This window comes from Asparagus officinalis, chromosome 9 (genome assembly GCF_001876935.1).
Source record: "Asparagus officinalis chromosome 9, Aspof.V1, whole genome shotgun sequence".
Taxonomy (NCBI): domain Eukaryota; kingdom Viridiplantae; phylum Streptophyta; class Magnoliopsida; order Asparagales; family Asparagaceae; genus Asparagus; species Asparagus officinalis.
Genome location: NC_033802.1, coordinates 45626148 through 45647980, shown reverse-complemented (window position 1 = coordinate 45647980; position 21833 = coordinate 45626148). Strand labels below are relative to the sequence as shown.

General features: G+C 35.6%; 1 protein-coding gene across 1 annotated transcript; it reads left to right on the top strand.

Moving 5' to 3' along the window:
- LOC109824449 (probable 5'-adenylylsulfate reductase 1, chloroplastic) lies at positions 3760-4116 on the top strand. Its single transcript, XM_020391053.1, has one exon. It carries the CDS (start codon positions 3809-3811, stop codon positions 4073-4075), a length of 267 nt encoding a protein of 88 aa, XP_020246642.1. The 5' UTR covers positions 3760-3808; the 3' UTR covers positions 4076-4116.

Genomic DNA, 21833 nt, shown 5'->3' with positions numbered 1-21833 from the left:
TCGATCGAATCGCTTCTTCGGGGGGCGTGTTCTTCTCCCTTTCGAAGCTTTTGGATTGGGGAAAGATTGAGATGGCGGATTGGGGTATGATTAAAACAAACTATATCCTTTCGAAGCTTTTGGATTGGGGAAAGATTGAGATGGCGGATTGGGGTATGATTAAAACAAACTATATCAGCACTAACCATGTTTAGTATATAATATGAATAGTTATTATAATTTAGTAGTGAGGGCTTGAGGATATCAAAAGTTTTATTGGAAACGAAGTGTGCAAGATGCTAATGCAGGGAAGAAGAAGCAAGGTGAAAATTTCAACATATTTGCATTAGATTTCAGGCCTCTTTTGTTGCAGTTGGGCGAAGAAAAAGCAGCTTCTTGTCGATAAAGCCTGATGATGATATTGCCACTGGCCGTTTTGATGATATAGATGATTATGATTTCATGTGACTCTATTTTTGGGTTTATGATTTTTCTGTGGAGTTAATTAATGTATTTTGTGTGGCTGGTATATGCAGTTAGTGGAGGCTGATGCCTGAGGGGTTACTTGTTTGTATAATTTTGATTTTATTGGAGACCTGTGCATTCTATTAGAAAGGGGAAAAAAAAGAAATATGGATATTTTTGTTGGTAAGTTTTGAGGGTGCAGTGTCTAATCATTTGGTGGTTCATGTCTTTCCAACTTTTGAGAGATGTAATAATATAATGTTTATTTGAACAATAATATAGTAAGAAATTGCCATCTCGAAAATACCCGGTAGAAGTTGCTTATTGATACACGGTATATCAGCGTTGAGGAGATGGTTGCTATTTTCCTACTCACCGTTACTCAAATAGGAGGTCTAGTCTCACTTTATTTGTAATAGTTGAGACTTTATCATCGTCATTGTAATAGATGTATGAATGATTAAATAATTATCGCAATTAAAAAATTTGTTAATCTAGCATAATAGTTAAAATAAACATCAAAATATTTTAAGATTGATTAATATTAATATTATTATATTATTTTTAATATTTTATATTAAAATAATCTTAAAATTAATATTATTTTATATGATAACTATTATTTATTTAATCATTTGAGGTTATGTCAAGTTAAACTTGAATTTAATTGAGCTATAAATATAATATTATAAAAAGATGTCATACTAATTGTCCCACTCAAATTATCTCATTACCCCATTTTATCCCACTTTATCCCACTCAAATTATCCCATTGGGTAAAATTACCCCATTGGAACAATTTACCCCAAATTACCCCAAATTACACCAACGAATAACCCCCCCAGCATTTATATACATTGAGTAGGTCAAAATTAGCATATTGATATCCTATATTTTGCAAACTTGACAATTTTTATTCAAAAGTTCCCATATAATATTTATATGCTATTCTTATAGTTATTTCTCTATTAATTTTGTTGAATTCATTGTTAATCTTTTAAAATTCTATTTTTGAAATAGAATTATGATGCATTAATTAAAATTAGATTTTAGATTGGTTTAATAGTAATTTAATAAATATGAATGTTATATGGGATTTTAGATGGTTAGAAAGCTCTAAAATTAACATATGAATGTTATATGGGAACTTTCGAATAAATTTTTTTACGTTTGTAAAATATAAGGTATTAAAGTGTCAATTTTAACTAACAAAGTATATATAAATGCTACAAAGCGCAACTGAGGATATATAAGTGTTGAAGGAGTGAAACTATAAGGTATTTAAGTACTATTTAGCCTATTTCAAACCACGAGTACAGTATTTGGATATTTTATGGAAATTGAATTATTTGAAGACGTACAATACAATTCGGCTTGCGTATTACTGTTCTATTAGCAGGACAAAGTTCCGGTATTGCTCATCTTTGTCACATCTACGTACTTGGGAGATGTTGCATAATTAGCAGGAAAAAGGGTGCCTTATAGAAATGGAAAATTATATCTATACTATTATATTAAAAACTTAGTGGCCGTAGAAAAAGTTTGAAGGACATAAAAATATCTGTTCTTCATCTCACTAAAGATATGAAGATAATTTGGTCATTTTACACATAATTTTTCTTTTTTCTTTTTGATATAATTTTTTCTTTTCTTTTCTCTTGCACTATATCTAAATTTTTCTAAAGCATGCCACAGAACTTGCTATTCATACCCCCCCCCCACACACACATATCTATCTACCCTTTAAAAGAGCCAGTTACTAAAAAACTTTCTCATCCCCAAATTAACCTTCAGCCATCTTAAAAATACCCAAATTCTCCCTTAATATCGTTTCATAAAATTCGTCAGCAGCATCGGAACTTTCCACCTCCGTTACGCCGAAGCCGAAGAGTTCATCGGTTACCATTCTCCGACGAAGCCGAAGCGTTACAGGAATTTGCAAAGATGAGGATTATTCATCGGTTACATTTCTCCGTTGAAGCCGAAGCGTTACAGAAATTTGAGATTACTATTTCTTCAGAATTTCCGCATTCATCTCCAAATATTTCTGAATTTGGGCATTCAGTAAGGTATTTCTTCTTCGTTTTCGTTATTTCTTCTTCGTTTTCACTCTTTTATACAAAACCCTACCTCTACCTATCCCCTTTTAGTTCTTCAGTCATCTCATTTTCTTCTAAATTTGCCCTAATTTTCGATTTCCTACAGTTTCAAGCGACAAGGGTTTAAATATTTCAACAGCAGCTGTATCGACATTAGGAAGTAAGTTGAGTTGAGTTGAGTTTTTTAAATTTTCAGATTTTGATTTTGGTTGTGATTTCTTTCCTAAATTAGTTATATTTTCCAGTTATAACTTATTTTGATCATTGACTAGGTAAATTAAGTCAAGATACATAGTAGTGCATTATAGCCCACAAATTGACATGATAAGCAAATCCCTAGAAATCTATAAGAAATCAAGGCACATGAATTTATTCTTGTGATGTTTGTGATAAGCTGCTTATTTGGGCTTACTGCAGTTTATGACTCATTCCAGGTGAAGCAATCACTTGTACTTTATTAACTGGTTATTATCTCTTAACCTTGAGATTCATTCCCTTCATAATATGCTCATGTCAGTTTTTGGGATATTATCTCTTTACCTTGAGATTTATTATTTTCTGATAAAGTTTGCTTAATGAATAGTGGCATTTCTGTTGGTTCAATCTACTACTTGGATTGTGGCAAATTTATAATTTTGCCAAGACTAGATAACCTTATTGAGATGTTTTTGTAGGCATATAAAATTGCTTATAGGTCCCTTAGCACAGCTCGGCACAAACCGACGAACCAACGAGGCGACGAGGTTGACGAATCGCACGCAAGCAACGGAATACATCCATTCGCGTGTGGAATCAAGCCAAGGGTTCGAAGAGTCAACGAGTCATCCAACCAAGGGCAGACTCGGACGAATCATGATCGAATCAAGGTCAGTTTCGGACTCGAACTCAGAAGTGGATTTATTGCCAAATCAGGAATCGGATTTACTGCCAAATCAGGAATCGGATCTACTGCCAAATCAGATCAACAAATCAGAGTCCGAATCAACCACGAAACCGGACAAAACGACGAAACCCAACACCTAAGGGGGGCTCGGCCAAAGCCGAGCCACCCATGGGTGGCTCGGCCAAGAGCCGAGCCACCTATGGGTGGCCTCAAAGGCCTCAGAGCTTGGATCACCGGTCAGCGCAAAAATCAGTCTCCTGGAACCTAAGCCCAAATTCCCGTAGTCCAAGTCGACCCTTCGTTTGAAGGGCTTGACGGTGGGATTAAATGGAACCCGGTTGCAAATGTCAATGGAAAAGATATTTGGAGTTTTTTGAGGACGATGGAGGTTCCGGTGAACTCGTTGCACTCTCAGGGGTATGTGTCGATTGGATGCGAGCCGTGCACGAGGCCTGTGCCCCCAGGGCAGCACGAGAGAGAAGGGAGATGGTGGTGGGAGGATGCAAAAGCCAAAGAGTGCGGCCTTAACAAAGTTGGGAGTTTTCCGACGATACTGTTGTTTACTAAGAATGGCTCGAGACCGATAAAGTATCCATCAGAGAAGAGGGATGTTGACTCTCTGCTTGCATTCATCAATGCACTTAGATGAGAGCGAGGTTATGTTTTGTGGTTTCGTATGGGATATTGTAGTATATGATTGAGAGGGGAGTTTGTGTGTAACGGTGGATATAATTTTGATTTTGTAGCTGTTATTATTTTGTAATACTTTTCTTCTACTATTTTTTCCCCTTGTCTTTTTTATTTGAATAGTTTCGATCCAATGTTAATCGCTCTTCATGTTGACATAGTGCATAATTCTTGTTCAAATAAAGCAGGCAATGGCACATTTGCGCCTTTGAACTGCAAGAGAATGAATGAGATGCATATTATCATACACTGATCAAGCATCTTCAGTTTCTAGAGTCACTGCTCTTCAATGTGGTGTGTTTTAAGGATGTGAGGAAATCTAAGTGCTATGTTCTCAAATTCTTAGTTAGTGTTATATTTTTCTCAACGTAGTAACGTTGTTCTCAAATTCTGGCTTTTCCTCGTATTCCCAACTTTCCAAAAGAACCTTATTCCAAGTTTCACAAATTTAAACGGAACCAGTGCCATGTTCTTCACTGTTGCATTCAAGACAAAGAATGATCTGGATCAATAATGGCATAAAGTTATGGAGTAGAGAAGTAATTAGAACAACAACAACCTTTCACTCGACAAATAAGAACAAAAAACTAAAAATTTACTACAAAACAGCTGTTACAAAAACAGACCCCATTCATTGGAAGAGCCGAGATGACCCTTCACCTCTCGGTTACAAATTCAACGATACAAAAAGAAATGCAAGAAGAGAAGAAAGAGGATGAGCAAACTGTCCTTGTCCCATCGCTGCTTCCTCCTCAAACCCTCATATTATTCTTCTTAATATGCTTTACCAGAAAAAAAAAGAGAAAAAAAGAAGACCCCTTTAGTTGTATCACTGCACAAATTTTAGATCAATGTATAGCCAGAGACCGAGATGTCAGCTTGAGTATCCGAGTGGATGTAAACAAACTCAAAGCTTTTACCCGCAGGCAACGACTCAACCCATGTAGGATAATATCCATTCTCTAACTTTGTTAGCCCCCACAATTCACCATTGAACTTTGATATCGAAATGTTGAGGTTCTTTGCAATTTTAGATAACTTGTTGGTAACCATTGCAGAGTACCTGTAGTACTTTGTTCCTCTGAAATCCCATGATGTTGTTGCTTTCTGCTCAATTGCAAATGGCGAAATTGATTTGGTTCCTACATCAGAAGTTGAGTTAGTCAAATTCGAAATTTCATTGGCGTAAGCCATATTTGCAATAGTTCACTTTAGTATCTAGGTTTTGCCCATTTTTGACGTTGATATTCTGATAAGTTACAAATGATAATTATTTCTCAAAAAATTTCATTGCATCTTTTGGACAAATTTAAACTTCAGGTCATTAAAGCAAAAAATGATCGAAAACTTCAAGACGTCAAACTACCTGGAGAAGTGAAGGGTTTATCAGGCAACGGAATCTCCACAAGAAGTTGATTATCTCCACTATGACCAGCACCAAGACGAGCTAATACTCCAAGCATAGGCCCTGGCATCCAACAATGTCACGCGGACATTACATGGCGTGTGCTGTAGAGAGGCCCTCTGCTATATGTATCTCCTATCTTCTGATGTCTAAATAGAATTATTTCTCTGTTATCATGTGGGTATAATATAATGTTTAGAGCAAAAGAGTGTGTTTGCAACTGACCACAGTCTAAATTTTTTGGAGCAAAAGAGTGATATGGCTACCTGAGACTTGGTAAAGCCTAGGAGTTAAACAGGAGCAGCAGCGGTTCCCGACGAGCATTGGATGCTGGTCCTGGCGGACTGAATGTTGAGCTGCCTTCCCTTGTAGGAGGAACTGTACGAAGATTGCCATCAATTAGTGAACGATCGATTTGTTAAGAAAAAATTTTATCGTAGCTAACATCATATGATTTTGATGCTGTCAATTAAAATCTAAATTTTCCGGATCGAAAAATCTATCCTTTCCTGTGGTGCAATATTTATGGCCTGGGAGATTTATGATTATTTCAAATAGTTATGCCTATCAACATCGTATTCAAGGATACAGATTTTCATTTGTGAAGTAAAAGTTTAGATTCGGAACGATAATGCCTGCATCTTGATACTATACTATTACTAAAAAGTTTGCTCCATTCTATGACTTGATGGATCTCGATCTTATTAATTGGAAATTCTTAAACTTCTTATCACTAATACAAAAATCACAAAAAACAAAATTCACGTGAAAATTAAGGATTATGTAATTTTATATTTCTAACAGAATCAAAAAGGTTACATTGAGCAATAACAAAGGGATTCGGATCCTCTCCACTACAAAAAAATAGTGGAGGGACCACTACATAATCACAGCCATTGATTATCTAATTAATGGTTATGATTTTTTCTTTTAGTGCAAATTAGGAATGAGTGCAATACACGGGAGTATGGTAAGTGTTAGATTTAGATTGTATCATAACCGCCTACTAAATAATCAACGCTTAAGATTAAAAGTAGTGGTCTCTCCACTACTTTTTTGTAGTGGAGAGGATCCAAATCCATAACAAAGGGATTTGTGTCACCTTAGAAGCAAGAACTTGTACACCAGCATATTTAACGTCCCAACCGAACTGGGTAAGTTGCCACCCGGTCCCACCAAGTTCATCGCCATTATTACCCAAATAAGACGTCCCAACCGAACTGGGTAAGTTGCCACCCGGTCCCACCAAGTTCATCGCCATTATTACCCAAATAATCAAGATAATAATGATCATTTGTAGCCTGATACAACCAAGCAGCTGCCCCCAAGAGCTCATCCTTGAATTAGCAAATTATCCAGAAAAAAAGAACATCGGTTAATCTCAACCATTGGATTCAGAAAAATTTGAAGGACGAAGGAGCTCGGGGGACGGCGACGGTGAGGGCTGGCGGCTGTGTTGGTTGAGCGGCGAGGCGGAGATGAGGTGGACAGGGGTGACGGTGGTGGAGGGGGGATGGAGGCGGTGATGAGGGACGGCGGCGACGAAGGGGCGGTGATGGGGTGCGGATCTGGGGAGCTCGGGGAGAGGCTGGCGGCGTGGCAAGGGAGGAGGTGGTCGGTGGTGTTGCTGTCGGAAGGAGCGCGGCGACTGCTGAGGGGTTTGGCGCGGTCGGTGAGCAGCGGAGGGGAGCTCGGCGTGGGGCGGTGAGGGGCTTGGGGAGAGAGCTGGATCTGATTTCTTGAGTTGAGGGAGGAGAGAGAGAGAGTGACGAATTTATTGGGGATTGGCTTCACGAGTGGCTTGGGTTTTTTTTCAAAAACCCCCCTGCGCATGAACGTAATTTATTTCTTTAATATGTTGATTTTTTTTATACACATTGCGGGCATGATGCTGTTAGATCCTAGAGGGGGAGGGGGTTATTAGGGTCTTATGCTAATCTAATCTGATATAATACCAATATTTATTAACAAATAATTCTTGCAAGATAGATATACAAAAGTGTTATGAGCAAGAATGAGCAATATAAACAAGGAGCAATATCCTAGCAATGAGATATACTATGAGATATATAAACAAGAGTAATAGTGCGGGAATAGACAAACGCAAACAAACGATATGATCATGGAGTTCGGTCCCCACAACCTACGTATCCGCTCCTCACCTCGAGGAGATCTCCACTATCACAACCGGGTTTTCTACGCTTACCCGAATAACGTTTACACCTCATAATACGGTTTCCTAGTTGACCGAAAACTTCACAACTTATAAACTAGCAATACACTTCACACCCTCTAAGTGTTGACCTAGCCCGTGTCACCTTCCTCAAGTGCTCGGAATTACAACCTACCTCTAGGCTTTACTACCGACGCCACTCCTCTCGGAACCGACCCCGTCTCTCAACAACCATTTCTCTCGATGTCCAAGTGTAGTACAATGTGCAACTCACAAAAAGACTCAATTACAATAAAATGTTCTCTAACATGAATGAGAACTCAATGTAGGCTCAATCTCACAAATCACAATCCCACAACCCAATATGATGTATGAAATCCTACAAGCTCAAATAGGGTGTGTGTGTGATAAAATGAGTATAAACGAAATCAAACTCAATTTACAAACTAGCAATAATGATATATGAAAATCAAAACAAATTGCTAGAGAATAGAGTTAGAGAAACTTCTCTATTAAACACAATAGAGGTTGAAGATGATTGAGGATGAAATCCCCAATTGAAAGATCAAGCCACCTGATCTTTATAAACATAAACTTAAGCACTTGAACAAACTTTAAAACTCTTTTTAAACTCTTGTTAAAACCCACTTCAAAGTTATGTTGCGATGAGAAAGAAAGGGATTTATATAGGAAGAGAAAATAGCAGCCAAAACCCTAAGAAAATCAGTAAAATCTCCTAAAAACCAAGAAACAAATTATGTACAAAACTAGCCGTTTGACAGCCTGCCAGTCGGCTGACGGGAAGCATTAGTCGACTGATAAGCTGAACGTTGTATTCAAATTCGAGCTTATCAGTCGACTGAAAAATATTTTCAGTCGACTGGTCAGTCGACGGAAACACAACAGAGAGCAAAATGAACATTCCAGGTGTTTTCTTCAGTCAACTGATCAGTCGATTGACTTCATCAGTCGACTGATAACAGGTTATCAGCCTGAAATGATTTTTAAGTTGTTAAAAAATAGTAAATAAATTCCAAAAAGTGTAAAACTTTGGGAAAAGTTTATAAACATGAATATGAACATGTTGGAAAAGGAATTATTCAAATAACTCTTACCATTTGTGAAAACACAGAAAAAATCAACAATGCTAAAATACATGTATTTCAAACATGTTAATTTTGCCATTTTTAGATCAAATCAGGTTTTGAAAACTTGTGTAAACTTTTTATGGACTTAACAAATGATGTTAACATGATTGATATAGTCCAAAACATATTTGAATGTAATTTGCATAAAAACACCTATTTTAATAAAAATTCACAAATGAAGTGTGTGTGCAATCTTGAGCTTATAGAATCAACATACACAATATTATCCTATACCAAACTCACATGCATCACACACAAGTTTCTGTTTATTTGCTTTCTCAAATAAAAAAGGATACAATCTACTTAAAACACCAAATGATGAGTGTCCCAAACGCTGATGATGAAGCATTAACTCATTCTCAGTACTCATATTAGATCCTACATTCACAAATGAAGTGTGTGTGCAATCTTGAGCTTATAGAATCAACATACACAATATTATCCTATACTAAATATACCCAAGCAATCTTGATCTTCATTGAAGCTTGACTTGGTAAACATGGAAGAAGCTTGAACTGGGATCTTGACTTGAATTACATTGCTTCACTCCACTATACCTCCATCCTCTATTGGATATGACCGTTGAAGTGCAATTCCATCCAACCTCCAACTTGTTGTTTGCCTAGAATAAATACAAAAACCCAACCACTAGACAAACAACATTAGTTATAAATTGTTTGTTAAACATCATCAAAACAAGAAGGCCAACAACCAAACGCTGATGATGAAGCATTAACTCATTCTCAGTACTCATATTAGATCCTACTCCTGCTTCCTCTACTACTGACACCAACGCTGAATCCAGCCCTTCACGATCCAGATACCACAGTCCACTACGCTATGTGCCAGTCCCAAGTCTCCGTCCTGTCCCCTTCTCCTGAAAAATCACCTTGGGAATATCAAAAGAAACCCAACCACTAGACAAACAACATTAGTTATAAATTGTTTGTTAAACATCATCAAAACAAGAAGGCCAACAATCTGCCCATTTTTGATGATGACAAACAATTTACAAAAAAACATATACATGAAAGGAAATGAATATATAAATTATAAATCTTATGCATAGAAACAAGGGAATGTATACTCATAATATTTCTCCCCCTTTGACAACATCAAAAAGGGGAAAACAAGAATAAAGAGAGCGAAAGCTCCCCCTATTAAAAAGCCTGTAAGAATGAGTGAGTATAAAATGAATATAGGGATTCTCCCCCTATTAAAAATCCTGTAAGAATGGTTAGCTACAATATATAGGCAGATAAGGATTGTGAAAATATAGTACATTGAGAACAAATATAGTTCACAACCACATCAACACATGTATCCATAGGCATCAGAAATGAACATGAAGTATATATATATATAGCCAAAGCGATGAGTTTGCAACAACTCATATATGTTCAATTACAAACCAAGCTGAAAAACAGACTACATAAACCAAATAATGTTTTTCAAAAGCATAAACAAGATGCATTTACAAACCAAGCTGAAAAACAGACTACATAAACCAAATAATGTTTTTCAAAAGCATAAACAAGATGCATAGAAGTGATAACAATCTACATCATGTAGATGAAGGCCCTGGATCCTGTGATGGCTTCAAAATGGTGATGATCTCGGCAAGCTGGTGCCCCAAGCCCTCGACTTGACGCCCTAAGCCATCCACTCTGCCCACCAGCTCCTCCTGACGGCACTCAATGCCACCCAATCGCTCATGTACCCCAGTCATGAACTTGGGCAAAGGATATGAAGCAGATGGGGAAAGGCGAGGAGGCCTATATGAAGTATCAGATGATGATGAAGAATCAGCAGATGCTACAGGCTCTGGAGGAGGCTCTGGAGAGGGATGCCCCTCAAGAACGAACTGGGTAGCTGGAATACCCATACGATTTAGAACGGCGGCGTTGATAAATGGTTTAATTTTAATGGAGGGTTTGCCGGAAAGATCGATATCAAAGTGTTTAAATATAGTAGTGAGAATGGCCCCGTAGGGAAGGAATTTCATGTGGTTGGAGGCCATGAAGTCAAAAATGATTTTTCTCAAAAGGATATTAATAGAGCCGATAACTCCATAGATGGCACATGCGAGATCTTGGGAATAATGATCGTAACCCCCAGTTTTGGGGATTAAATTATAACTAAGGATACGCCCAATGACCTTGGCAAGGAAGGTAGTGTTATGGGAGTCGAGAAGAGGTTGAAGACTAGGAAGAAGTACTAATGAGGAAATGTCAGGGTTATCAAACTCGATATCAGCGAGATAGGTGTCTCTCCTAGGAATTCCAAGAATTTCCGCAAGTTCATTTGCGGTGAAAGAGAGATGTCGACCTTGATAACAGATGTGATGATAGGAGTGCGAGGGTCAGTGGAGTTAATTGGTAGATTCGCATAAAACAGCTGCACAAGATAAGGATAATATGGGGGTGCATTAATAAAGTCGAAAAGGTGGTATAAACCAGCATTCTTAAGAACAATATTGATATTTAAATGTATGCATTCCTCATAGTTTACGAATCTACTAGGGAAGATTTTCAAACGACACAAAGCCTGATAATTCCCGGGCAATGTGGGAGTAAGCAATTGATTTTCATAGAATTCTAAATTTGATGCTGGGGGATTTTGGGTAGGGTTCGGAGCAGGGGCCTGAGATGATGAGGCCTTTCCTCGACTAGTTCTAGGGTGTTTATTGCCTCTATTCATGATTATAGAGTAGAAAATGAGATTGAAGAACATATACTCCTAGAACACTGGAAACCCTAAATAGAATAAACCCTAAAATAGAGTAATGGACGAGATAAGGAAGAGAGGGAACAGAAATTACCCTCGAGTTAAGCTTAGATCGAGAGGTTGACGGAGATGTGGTGATCGCCGGAGAAGACGAAGAAGAGAGAGAGAGCTCGATCGACTGGATTTGGGGAAAAATCAGAACTGAGAAGAAATGGGAATAGTTGGGGTATAGGTAAAAGGCCAAAGGCTGAGATTTGTTCTCATAAAAGAATGGGCGGTTAGGATTTTGAAGGCAGAGCGGGTCGGGTCCAGATAAAAAACAAAGAACCAAAAACCAATCCGTTTAGCAGTGAGTCCATCAGTCGACATATCAGTCGACTGATGTGTTGAAAAACTGTTTTCTTGTATTTTAAAAGCTTTTTGAGATATTACATCTTGATAAATATATGTAAAATTTATATATATATATATGTGTATGAAATTTTCATAAAATCAATTTAAAAATTCATCCTATAAAACAAAACTCATAAAATGAAATAAAATTAATTTTGTTTTGGCACCCAAATATTTTTAGCGCCGAAAGAGTTTGGGACATGACCCCCATCATTTAAATTCAAGGTCCTAGGGTTATGAACCCATTTGGACGTATTTTGTGCACGGATACGGTCAAAACAAAAATTGTATATGTGACGCCATACGATTGCAATTTGTGCAATGTAGGGTTTTGAATGGTTTACGTTGACCAAATTGTTGTGCACGTAGCTCATTTGCAAAAATAGGTTTTTCTTTGTAATTATTTTGCAAACAAGAATTTCTTTTCAAATCGAAACAAAACACAGCCAAATGACCAAAATGACCACAATATTCACATTTGTACACATGAGCATGTTTATGATTTATACTATGTGCGTGTACATGTGTATGAGATGAAGAAGCTTGATGGGATGCACAATCATGAATAGGCTTGTTAAGCTTTTGTGCATTATGACAGAATTTGACTATATGGCCTTTAAGACCACAAATAGAACATTTGTAAATTTTGTCATACATGTGTGCATAGTGTGTAGGTTTCTTAGAAGAATTAACATGGTACTTTGCACACAAGTCCATAAGCTTTTTGTTATTTGTAATACAAGCGTTTAGTATTGAATCTAAAGTGGATATGCGTTTTTTCATTTGATTCAACTCATCATTGTGCATATAAGCATTGCTACTAGAAGTAGGATAAACATAATCATTTACCATAGAGTTTAATTTATTTTTACTAATCTCTACTTCTAACATGGCATCACATTTTTCTTGAAGCAACCTAGTATTTTCTAATCTCAAAATTTCATTGCATTCTTTAAGATTTATATTTTAATTTGCAATGAGATCAAACTTAGTGGCTAGTGTTTTATAAGAGGATTTCATATTATCATGCTTACTTTTCAATTCAATATAGCTATTGAATAATTTTTCAAATTCATGTGCAAGATCATCAAAAGTAATATCATCATCATTGTCGAGCTCGCGTACCTCACTAGAGCTATCACCTAGTGGTCGTGTACATGAAGATGAAGCTTCTTTAGACTTTGAAGCGGAATTTTCCAACTCTTGTCGGATAGCCTCCAAGTCCCCTTGATGAGCTTCCAATAATTTCCATAGCATATAAGCACTATCAAAAGAATCAAGTTTGTTAGTAAATAATAAGCCAAAGGCTTTAACTAAAAAGTCTAATAACGACTTGTTCATGGCAAATAATCTATTATCATTACTACTCCACTTGGATTTCTCCGTAGTGGGTACAACATAGGCACAATCGATAATTTCCCAAATATCAATATTATTAGATCTAGAAAATAGCTTAAATCTAATACACCATTGTGCATAGGGGAAACTTCCGATTCTAGGAGGAATGTTAATTGCATAAGCTAAACTAGGTGCACCGTGCATGTCCATGATATGTGTAAGCAAGAGATTAACAAGATCAAGGCAAGATTAGCAACAACATTAAAGCTTGGATCGTTAAATCAAGGTGATTAGACCTTAAATCAAATAGCACCAAGCTCTGATACCAATTGTTAGACCCTAGAGGGGGGGTGAATAGGGTCTTATGATAATCTAATCCGATATAATGCTAATATAAAACTTATTAACAAATAATTCTTGCAAGATAGATATACAAAAATGTTATGAGCAAGAATGAGTAATATAAACAAGGAGCAATATCCTAGCAATGAGATATACTATGAGATATATAAACAAGAGTGATAATGCGCGAATAGACAAACGCAAACAAACGATATGATCACGGAGTTCGGTCTTCACGACCTACGTCTCCGCTCCTTACCTCGAGGAGATCTCCACTATCACAACCGGGTTTTCTACGCTTACCCGAATAACGTTTACACCTAACAATATGGTTTCCTAGTTGACCGAAAACTTCACAACTTACACACTAGCAATACACTTCACACCCTCTAAGAGTTGGCCTAGCCCGTGTCACCTTCCTCAAGTGCTCGGAATTACAACCTACCTCTAGGCTTTACTACCGACGCTACTCCTCTCGGAACCGACCCCGTCTCTCACCAACCACTCCTCTCGGTATCCAAGTGTAGTACAATGTGCAACTCACAAAAAAGGCTCAATTACAGTAAAATGTTCTCTAACATGAATGAGAACTCAATGTAGGCTCAATCTCACAAATCACAATCCCACAACCCAATATGATGTATGAAATCCTACAAGCTCAAATAGGGTGTGTTAGACCCTAGAGGGGGGTGATTAGGGTCTTATGCTAATCTAATCCGATTTTATGCCAATTAAAACTAATTACAAGTTATCCTAGCAAGTATGATATACAACAAGATATATGCAAGGATAAGAAACTAACACAAGAGTGAAACAAGATATAAACAAGATAAATAAGATAGTGGGCAATATAAACAATGAGAAATTGACAAAGGTGATATAATGATAAACACAAAAATAAGTACGTCAATGCAATCACAAACAAACGATATGTTCACGAGGTTCGGTCCCCACGACCTACGTCCCCGCTCCTCACCTCGAGGAGATCTCCACTATCATAATCGGGTTTTCTACGCTCACCCGAATAACGTTTACACCTCACAATGTCGGTTTTCAACGCTCACCGGTCAACATTCACAAACACTCACAATGTTGGTTTTCAACGTTCACCGATCAACGTCCACTCCACACACTCGGTTTTCTAGCTCACTGAAAACTTTATAACACTAACAATGTAACTACAATAAAATATTATCTAACATGAATGAGAACTCAATTAAGCACAACTCAATTGTTACAATCTCTCACAATCCCAATATACTATGTGTGTAAATACTAAAAGCTCAAGTAGGTGTGTGTAACAATAAGATTTATCAAATCTAAACTCAATGAAAAAACTAGCTTTAAAGAAAGATAATCAAAAAAATATGCAAATGTAAAGCTAGATATGAGTTTAGAAATTCTTCTCTGAAAAACAAGATGGAGAGATGGATTATGATGAAGCTCAATCAATGTAGATGATCTCCTCCACTTGTGAAACAATCTTCATAAACCAAACAAACTTTAAACCAAACTTAAACCCTTGTTAAAAACTCTTTTAAACTTGTTTTAAAAACATTCCATTGGTTGCTCTGGTAGAGAGGGGTTTGAGGGTTTATATAGGAAGAGAAACCAACAGCAAAAACCCCAATCAAAAGACCAAACAGCCCACAGAATCAGAAATCAGATTCTGTACAAATAGAGTCGTTGGGCGATCGACGGTCGATCGTGGAAAACTCGCGCTCGACCGCGAGCAACACCAGAGGCAAATCTGGCGACAGAAAAACATACGGTCGACCGTGGTGGTCGACCGCGAGAGCATTCGGTCGACCGTCACGGTCGACCAAAACATTGGCACGGTCAACCGTGGCGGTCGACCGTGAACTGATACATGAACAGAACAGTTTGAAAGTTGATTTTCTGATTTTAAAACCTTGTTTAAAAATATCAAATAAATTCCAAAAAATGTAAAACTTTGGAGAATGAATGTAGACATGATAATAAACATGCTATAAAGACTGGTTTTCAAAAAGGACCTCCTAAGAAAAATATCATCATTTTGCAAAATAATCCAAAACATAAAAATGTGAACATATGAGTTTTAACATTTTAGCTTAACCATGTTTTGAAACAATACAAAATGATTTTGTAGACTTGAAGAAAGATGTAAACTATTGTTATGAAGTCTATAAACAATGAATATAGTATTTTATCAAAATACACATATAATGCACTAAAACATGATTTCATTGAACTGAATAAAATTGAACTGAATAAAATTGATATTGATGAAATCATATATATGCATGTAAGTATGAAACAAAAATGTTTTCCAATTATATTTAATTGTTTCATAGTAAAACTTGAAAACTATCAAACCAAAACATATATGTATATATATTACTATATATACATGGAAACCAAAAAATGTGTGTGTGTATATTATATTAAGCTTAAGGTACTAACACACATAATATAAACTCCTAAACTAAATAGCTTGAACTTGGATCTTTAACTTAAAATGAAAGGCTTCATTCCACAATTCCGCCAACCTTCATTGGATATGATCGTGAACGCGCAATTCCATCCATCCTCCAACATGTTGTTTGTCTGTAATAAATAGATAAACACAAATACTAGACAAACAACATTAGTTGTAAATTGTTTGTTAAACATCATCAAAATAAGAAGGTCAATAATCTCCCCTTTTAGATGATGACAAATAATTTACAAAAAGGATATATGCATGAATGAAAATGAATATACAATATTATAATTATCATGCATATAAACAAAAAGAATATACTCACAATATTTCTCCCCTTTGACAACATCAAAAAGGAAAAAACCATAAAGAATGAAGAGAGCGAAAGCTCCCCCTACATATGAGCATGGGTGAGTATAACAAAAAATATATATAGGGATTGCTCCCCCTATCAAAATGCCTTATGAAATATATGAAGTAAAGACTAAGGCAAAACATGTGAGCAAGCATAGATGAAAAAATATGCTAAATATTACTCACATACAAGAGGATAATGAGGACACATATAGATATATCATTTATGAAAGAAGTGTCTCATTACGTAATTATAAAAACATAGTGTAAAAAAGAGATTTATGAAATCAAAAGAAGAGCAACATGGGAATCATGCAAAAAGTTTTTAAATGGAAACAAATTAACCAAATGAAATCATAAATCAAATTTTAAGTCCAAAAATGATGTTTGATCAATAAAAAAAATTTCTTTGTAAAACTTGATCAAACCACATAAAGAATACATTATAAAGCATATTTGAAATTTGAATCATCTATTGTGCTTATATAATGAATTCGAAAGAACAAATCAAAGCAAAATTTTCATAGTTAAAAAGTAGCATACAAGAATCATGAACTATGGATTTAAAAACTAAAAATCATCTTTAAGAGTATAAAACCAAACCATCATTGATTTTCAAAAATCAAGAGAGGCAACCATATCTAGCTCTTGAGCTAGTAACAACCCATATAAACATTTAAGTACCCGGTAAACAAGATTTGGGAATAAACACCCAATAAACCCGGGGGGGGGGGGGTTTATATAAACACAAACCTCTCATCAAAAGCGAAACTAATAATCATGAAAACACAGGAATTGATCAATAAAAATTGTTTTCATATTCAAAAATTTCAAAGCATAATTTTCAAAACCAAGAAAAAAGAAAAATAAAAACACTAAAATTCTTGGTTTAAAATCAAATTTGTTTTGGTACCCAAGTAATCTTGGTACCAAAAGGTTTAGGGACATGACCCCTATCATTTAAGCTCAAAGCCCTAGGGTTATGAACCCTCTTTGGCATATATGGTACACTAACATGGTCAAAGCAATATTTACTCAAATGACCATTCCGATTGCAATTTGTGCAATAAAAGAGATCCATTTATTTTTATGGACCTTTAGCTCGTGCACGGGAATCATTTACAGATAAAGATTTTCTTTTAAATTCATTTTGCAAATGAGAAACATTCCTAAACAATGGTCTATTTGGAACATATTGCAACTTAGAGGCTTTTTGTATATCATAACAAAATTTTACAAGATGTCCAAACCTACCACAAACATCATATTTAAAAACATGTGGTCTACTAGAAGTATTTGACAAATGAGATTTCTTTTTCAAATCAAAACAATATTCGGCCAAATGACCAAAACAACCACAATGATCACACTTGAACACACTAGCATGCTTATGATAAACTTTGTGAGAATGAGCATGTGAATGTGTAAGTGTATAATATGAAGAAGCTACATGAGATGCATAAGAGGCATTAAAATACTTATGTTTGTATGCATCATAGCAAATTTAGCTAAATGGCCTTTACGGTAGCAAATAGAGCACTTATAAACTTTGCTATATATGTGTGCATAATGAGTGGATGATTTAGACTTGACACATATATCCATAAGCTTCTTATGATTATTAATGCATGTATTAAGAGTTGAGTCTAAGGATGAAATGTGATTTTTAACAACATTCAACTCATTATTTGGCACATATGCCTTAACATTAGAAGTCGAACATAAATAGTTATTTATAAAAGAAACAGTATTATTTTTTATGTTCTCTACTTCTAATGTGGCATTATCTTTTTCATGAGATAAGCTAGTTATAGTTACTTCTAATGTGGCATTATCTTTTTCATGAGATAAGCTAGTTATAGATGTGGTTAATTTTTCATTTTCCAAAATTAACATGTCATTGTTTTCTTTAAGCATGATATTTTCTTTTGCAATGACATCCAATTTTGACACTAGCTCCTCATGATCGGATTCTAAATTATCATGCTTGCTTTTTAAATCAATAAAATCTTTATGCAATTTGTTATAGGCATGCAATAATCTCATAGATGTATAAGCGAGTTCATCACTAGATAAATCATTATCGGGTTCGGAACCGCATACCACACTAGGGCTATCGCCTAGTGGCCGTGTGCATGAAGATGAAGCTCCATATGAACTAGAAGCGAAATCCTCCAAAACTTGTCGGATCGCCTCTAAATTCCCTTGATGTGCTTCTATAAGTTTCCACATTGTGTAAGCACTATCAAAAGAATCAAGTTTGTTAGAAATAGAAGAATCAAGTGCATTAAGCATATATTCTAACACAATCTTGTTCATGGTAAACAATCTTTTATTATTTTTACTCCACTTGGATTTCTCCATAGTGGGTACAATATAAGCATTATCAATAACTTCCTATAAATCAATATTTTTAGATTGCACAAATAGTTTAAATCTAGAAGCCCATTGTGCATAGGGAAAATTAATGAATTTAGGAGCAACATTTAATTCAAAGCCTAACAAAGGTGCACAATTTATGTCCATGATATATATATATATATATGTGTGCAAGCAAGACAAATAAAATCTAAACATGATTAGAACAAAAAGATAACTTAGGTCTTTAACTCAAGGCGATTAGACCTTAAATCAAAGAGCACCAAGCTCTGATACCAATTGTTAGACCCTAGAAGGGGGTGATTAGGGTCTTATGCTAATCTAATCTGATTTTATGCCAATTAAAACTAATTATAAGTTATCCTAGCAAGTATGATATACAACAAGATATATGCAAGGATAAGAAACTAACACAAGAGTGAAACAAGATATAAACAAGATAAATAAGATAGTGGGCAATATAAACAATGAGAAATTAACAAAGGTGATATAATGATAAACACAAAAATAAGTACGCCAATGCAATCACAAACAAACGATATGTTCACGAGGTTCGGTCCCCACGACCTACGTCCCCGCTCCTCACCTCGAGGAGATCTCCACTATCATAACCGGGTTTTCTACGCTCACCCGAATAACGTTTACACCTCACAATGTTGGTTTTTAACGCTCACCGATGGTTTTCTACGCTCACCCGAATAACGTTTACACCTCACAATGTTGGTTTTTAACGCTCACCGATCAACGTTCACAAACACTCACAATGTCGGTTTTCAATGTTCACCGATCAACGTCCACTCCACACACTCAGTTTTCTAGCTCACCGAAAACTTTATAACACTAACAATGTAACTACAATAAAATATTATATAACATGAATGAGAACTCAATTAAGCACAACTCAATTGTTACAATCTCTCAAAATCCTAATATACTATGTGTGTAAATACTAAAAGCTCAAGTAGGTGTGTGTAACAATAAGATTTATCAAATCTAAACTCAATGAAAAAACTAGCTTTAAAGAAAGATAATCAAAAAAAATATGCAAATGTAAAGCTAGATATGAGCTTAGAAATTCTTCTCTGAAAAACAAGATGGAGAGATAGATTATGATGAAGCTCAATCAATGTAGATGATAGAAATTCTTCTCTGAAAAACAAGATGGAGAGATAGATTATGATGAAGCTCAATCAATGTAGATGATCTCCTCCACTTGTGAAACAATCTTCATAAACCAAACAAACTTTAAACCAAACTTAAAACCTTGTTAAAAACTCTTTTAAACTTATTTTAAAAACATTTCATTGGTTGCTCTGGTAGAGAGGGGTTTGAGGGTTTATATAGGAAGAGAAACCAACAGCAAAAACCCCAAATCAAAAGACCAAACAGCCCACAGAATCAGAAATTAGATTCTATACAAATAGAGCCGTTGGGCGATCGGCGGTCGACCGTGGAAAAATCGCGGTCGACCGCGGGCAACAAAACAGCAGAACTACGGCTCAGGACAACACCCGGTCGACCGCGGAGATCGACCATGAAAACTTAACAGACGGTCGACCGCCACGGTCGATCGTGAAAGTTTTTGCTGGCTCCTGAGAGAAAAACATTGGCGCGGTCGACTGTGGCGGTCGACCGTGAACTGATACATGAACAGAACAGTTTGAAAGTTGATTTTCTGATTTTAAAACCCTATTTAAAAATATCAAATAAATTCTAAAAAATATAAAACTTTAGGGAATAATTGTAGACATGATAATAAACATGCTACAAAGCCTGGTTTTCAAAAAGGACCTTCCAAATAAAAAAATCATCATTTTGCAAAATAGTCCAAAACATAAAAATGTGAACATATGAGTTTTGACATTTTAGCTTAACCATGTTTTGAAACAATACAAAATGATTATGTAGACTTGAAGAAAGATGTAAACTATTGTTATGAAGTCTATAAATAATGAATATAGTATTTTATCAAAATACACATAATGCACTAAAACATAATTTCATTGAACTCTGAATAAAATTGATATTGATGAAATCATATATATGCATGTAAGTATGAAATAAAAATGTTTTCTAATTATATTTAATTATTTCATAGTAAAACTTAAAAACTATCAAACCAAAACATATATGTATATATATTACTATATATATACATGGAAACCAATAAATGTGTGTGTATATTATATTGAGCTTAAGGTACTAACATACATAATATAAACTCCTAAACTAAATTACCCAAGCTTGTGATCTTTAACGAAGCTCTATCTTGGTACACTCACGGATGAAGCTGTAATTGGATCTTTAACTTGAAATTGCAAGGCTTCAACCACTATTCCACCAACCTCCATTTGATATGATCGTTATGGCGCAATCCATCCAACCTCCAACATATTGTTTGCCTAGAATAAATATAAAACACAAACACTAGACAAACAACATTAGTAATAAATTATTTGTTAAACATCATCAAAACAAAGAGGCCAACAGGGTGCTTGTGTGTGGTAAAATGAGTATAAACGAAATCAAACTCAATTTACAAACTAGCAATAATGATATATGAAAATCAAAACAAATTGCTAGAGAATAGAGTTAGAGAAACTTATTTACAAACTAGCAATAATGATATATGAAAATCAAAACAAATTGCTAGAGAATAGAGTTAGAGAAACTTTTCTATTAAACACAATAGAGATTGGAGATGATTGAGGATGAATTCCCCAATTGAAAGATCAAGCCACCTCTTTATAAACATAAACTTAAGCACTTGAACAAACTTTAAAACTCTTTTTAAACTCTTGTTAAAACCCACTTCAAAGTTATGTTATGATGAGAAAGAAAGGGGTTTATATAGGAAGAGAAAACAGCAGCCAAAACCCTAAGAAAATCAGCAAAATCTCCCAAAAACCAAGAAACAGATTCTGTATAAAACTAGCCATTTGGCAGCCTGTCAGTCGACTGACGGGAAGCATCAGACGACTGATAAGCTGAACGTTG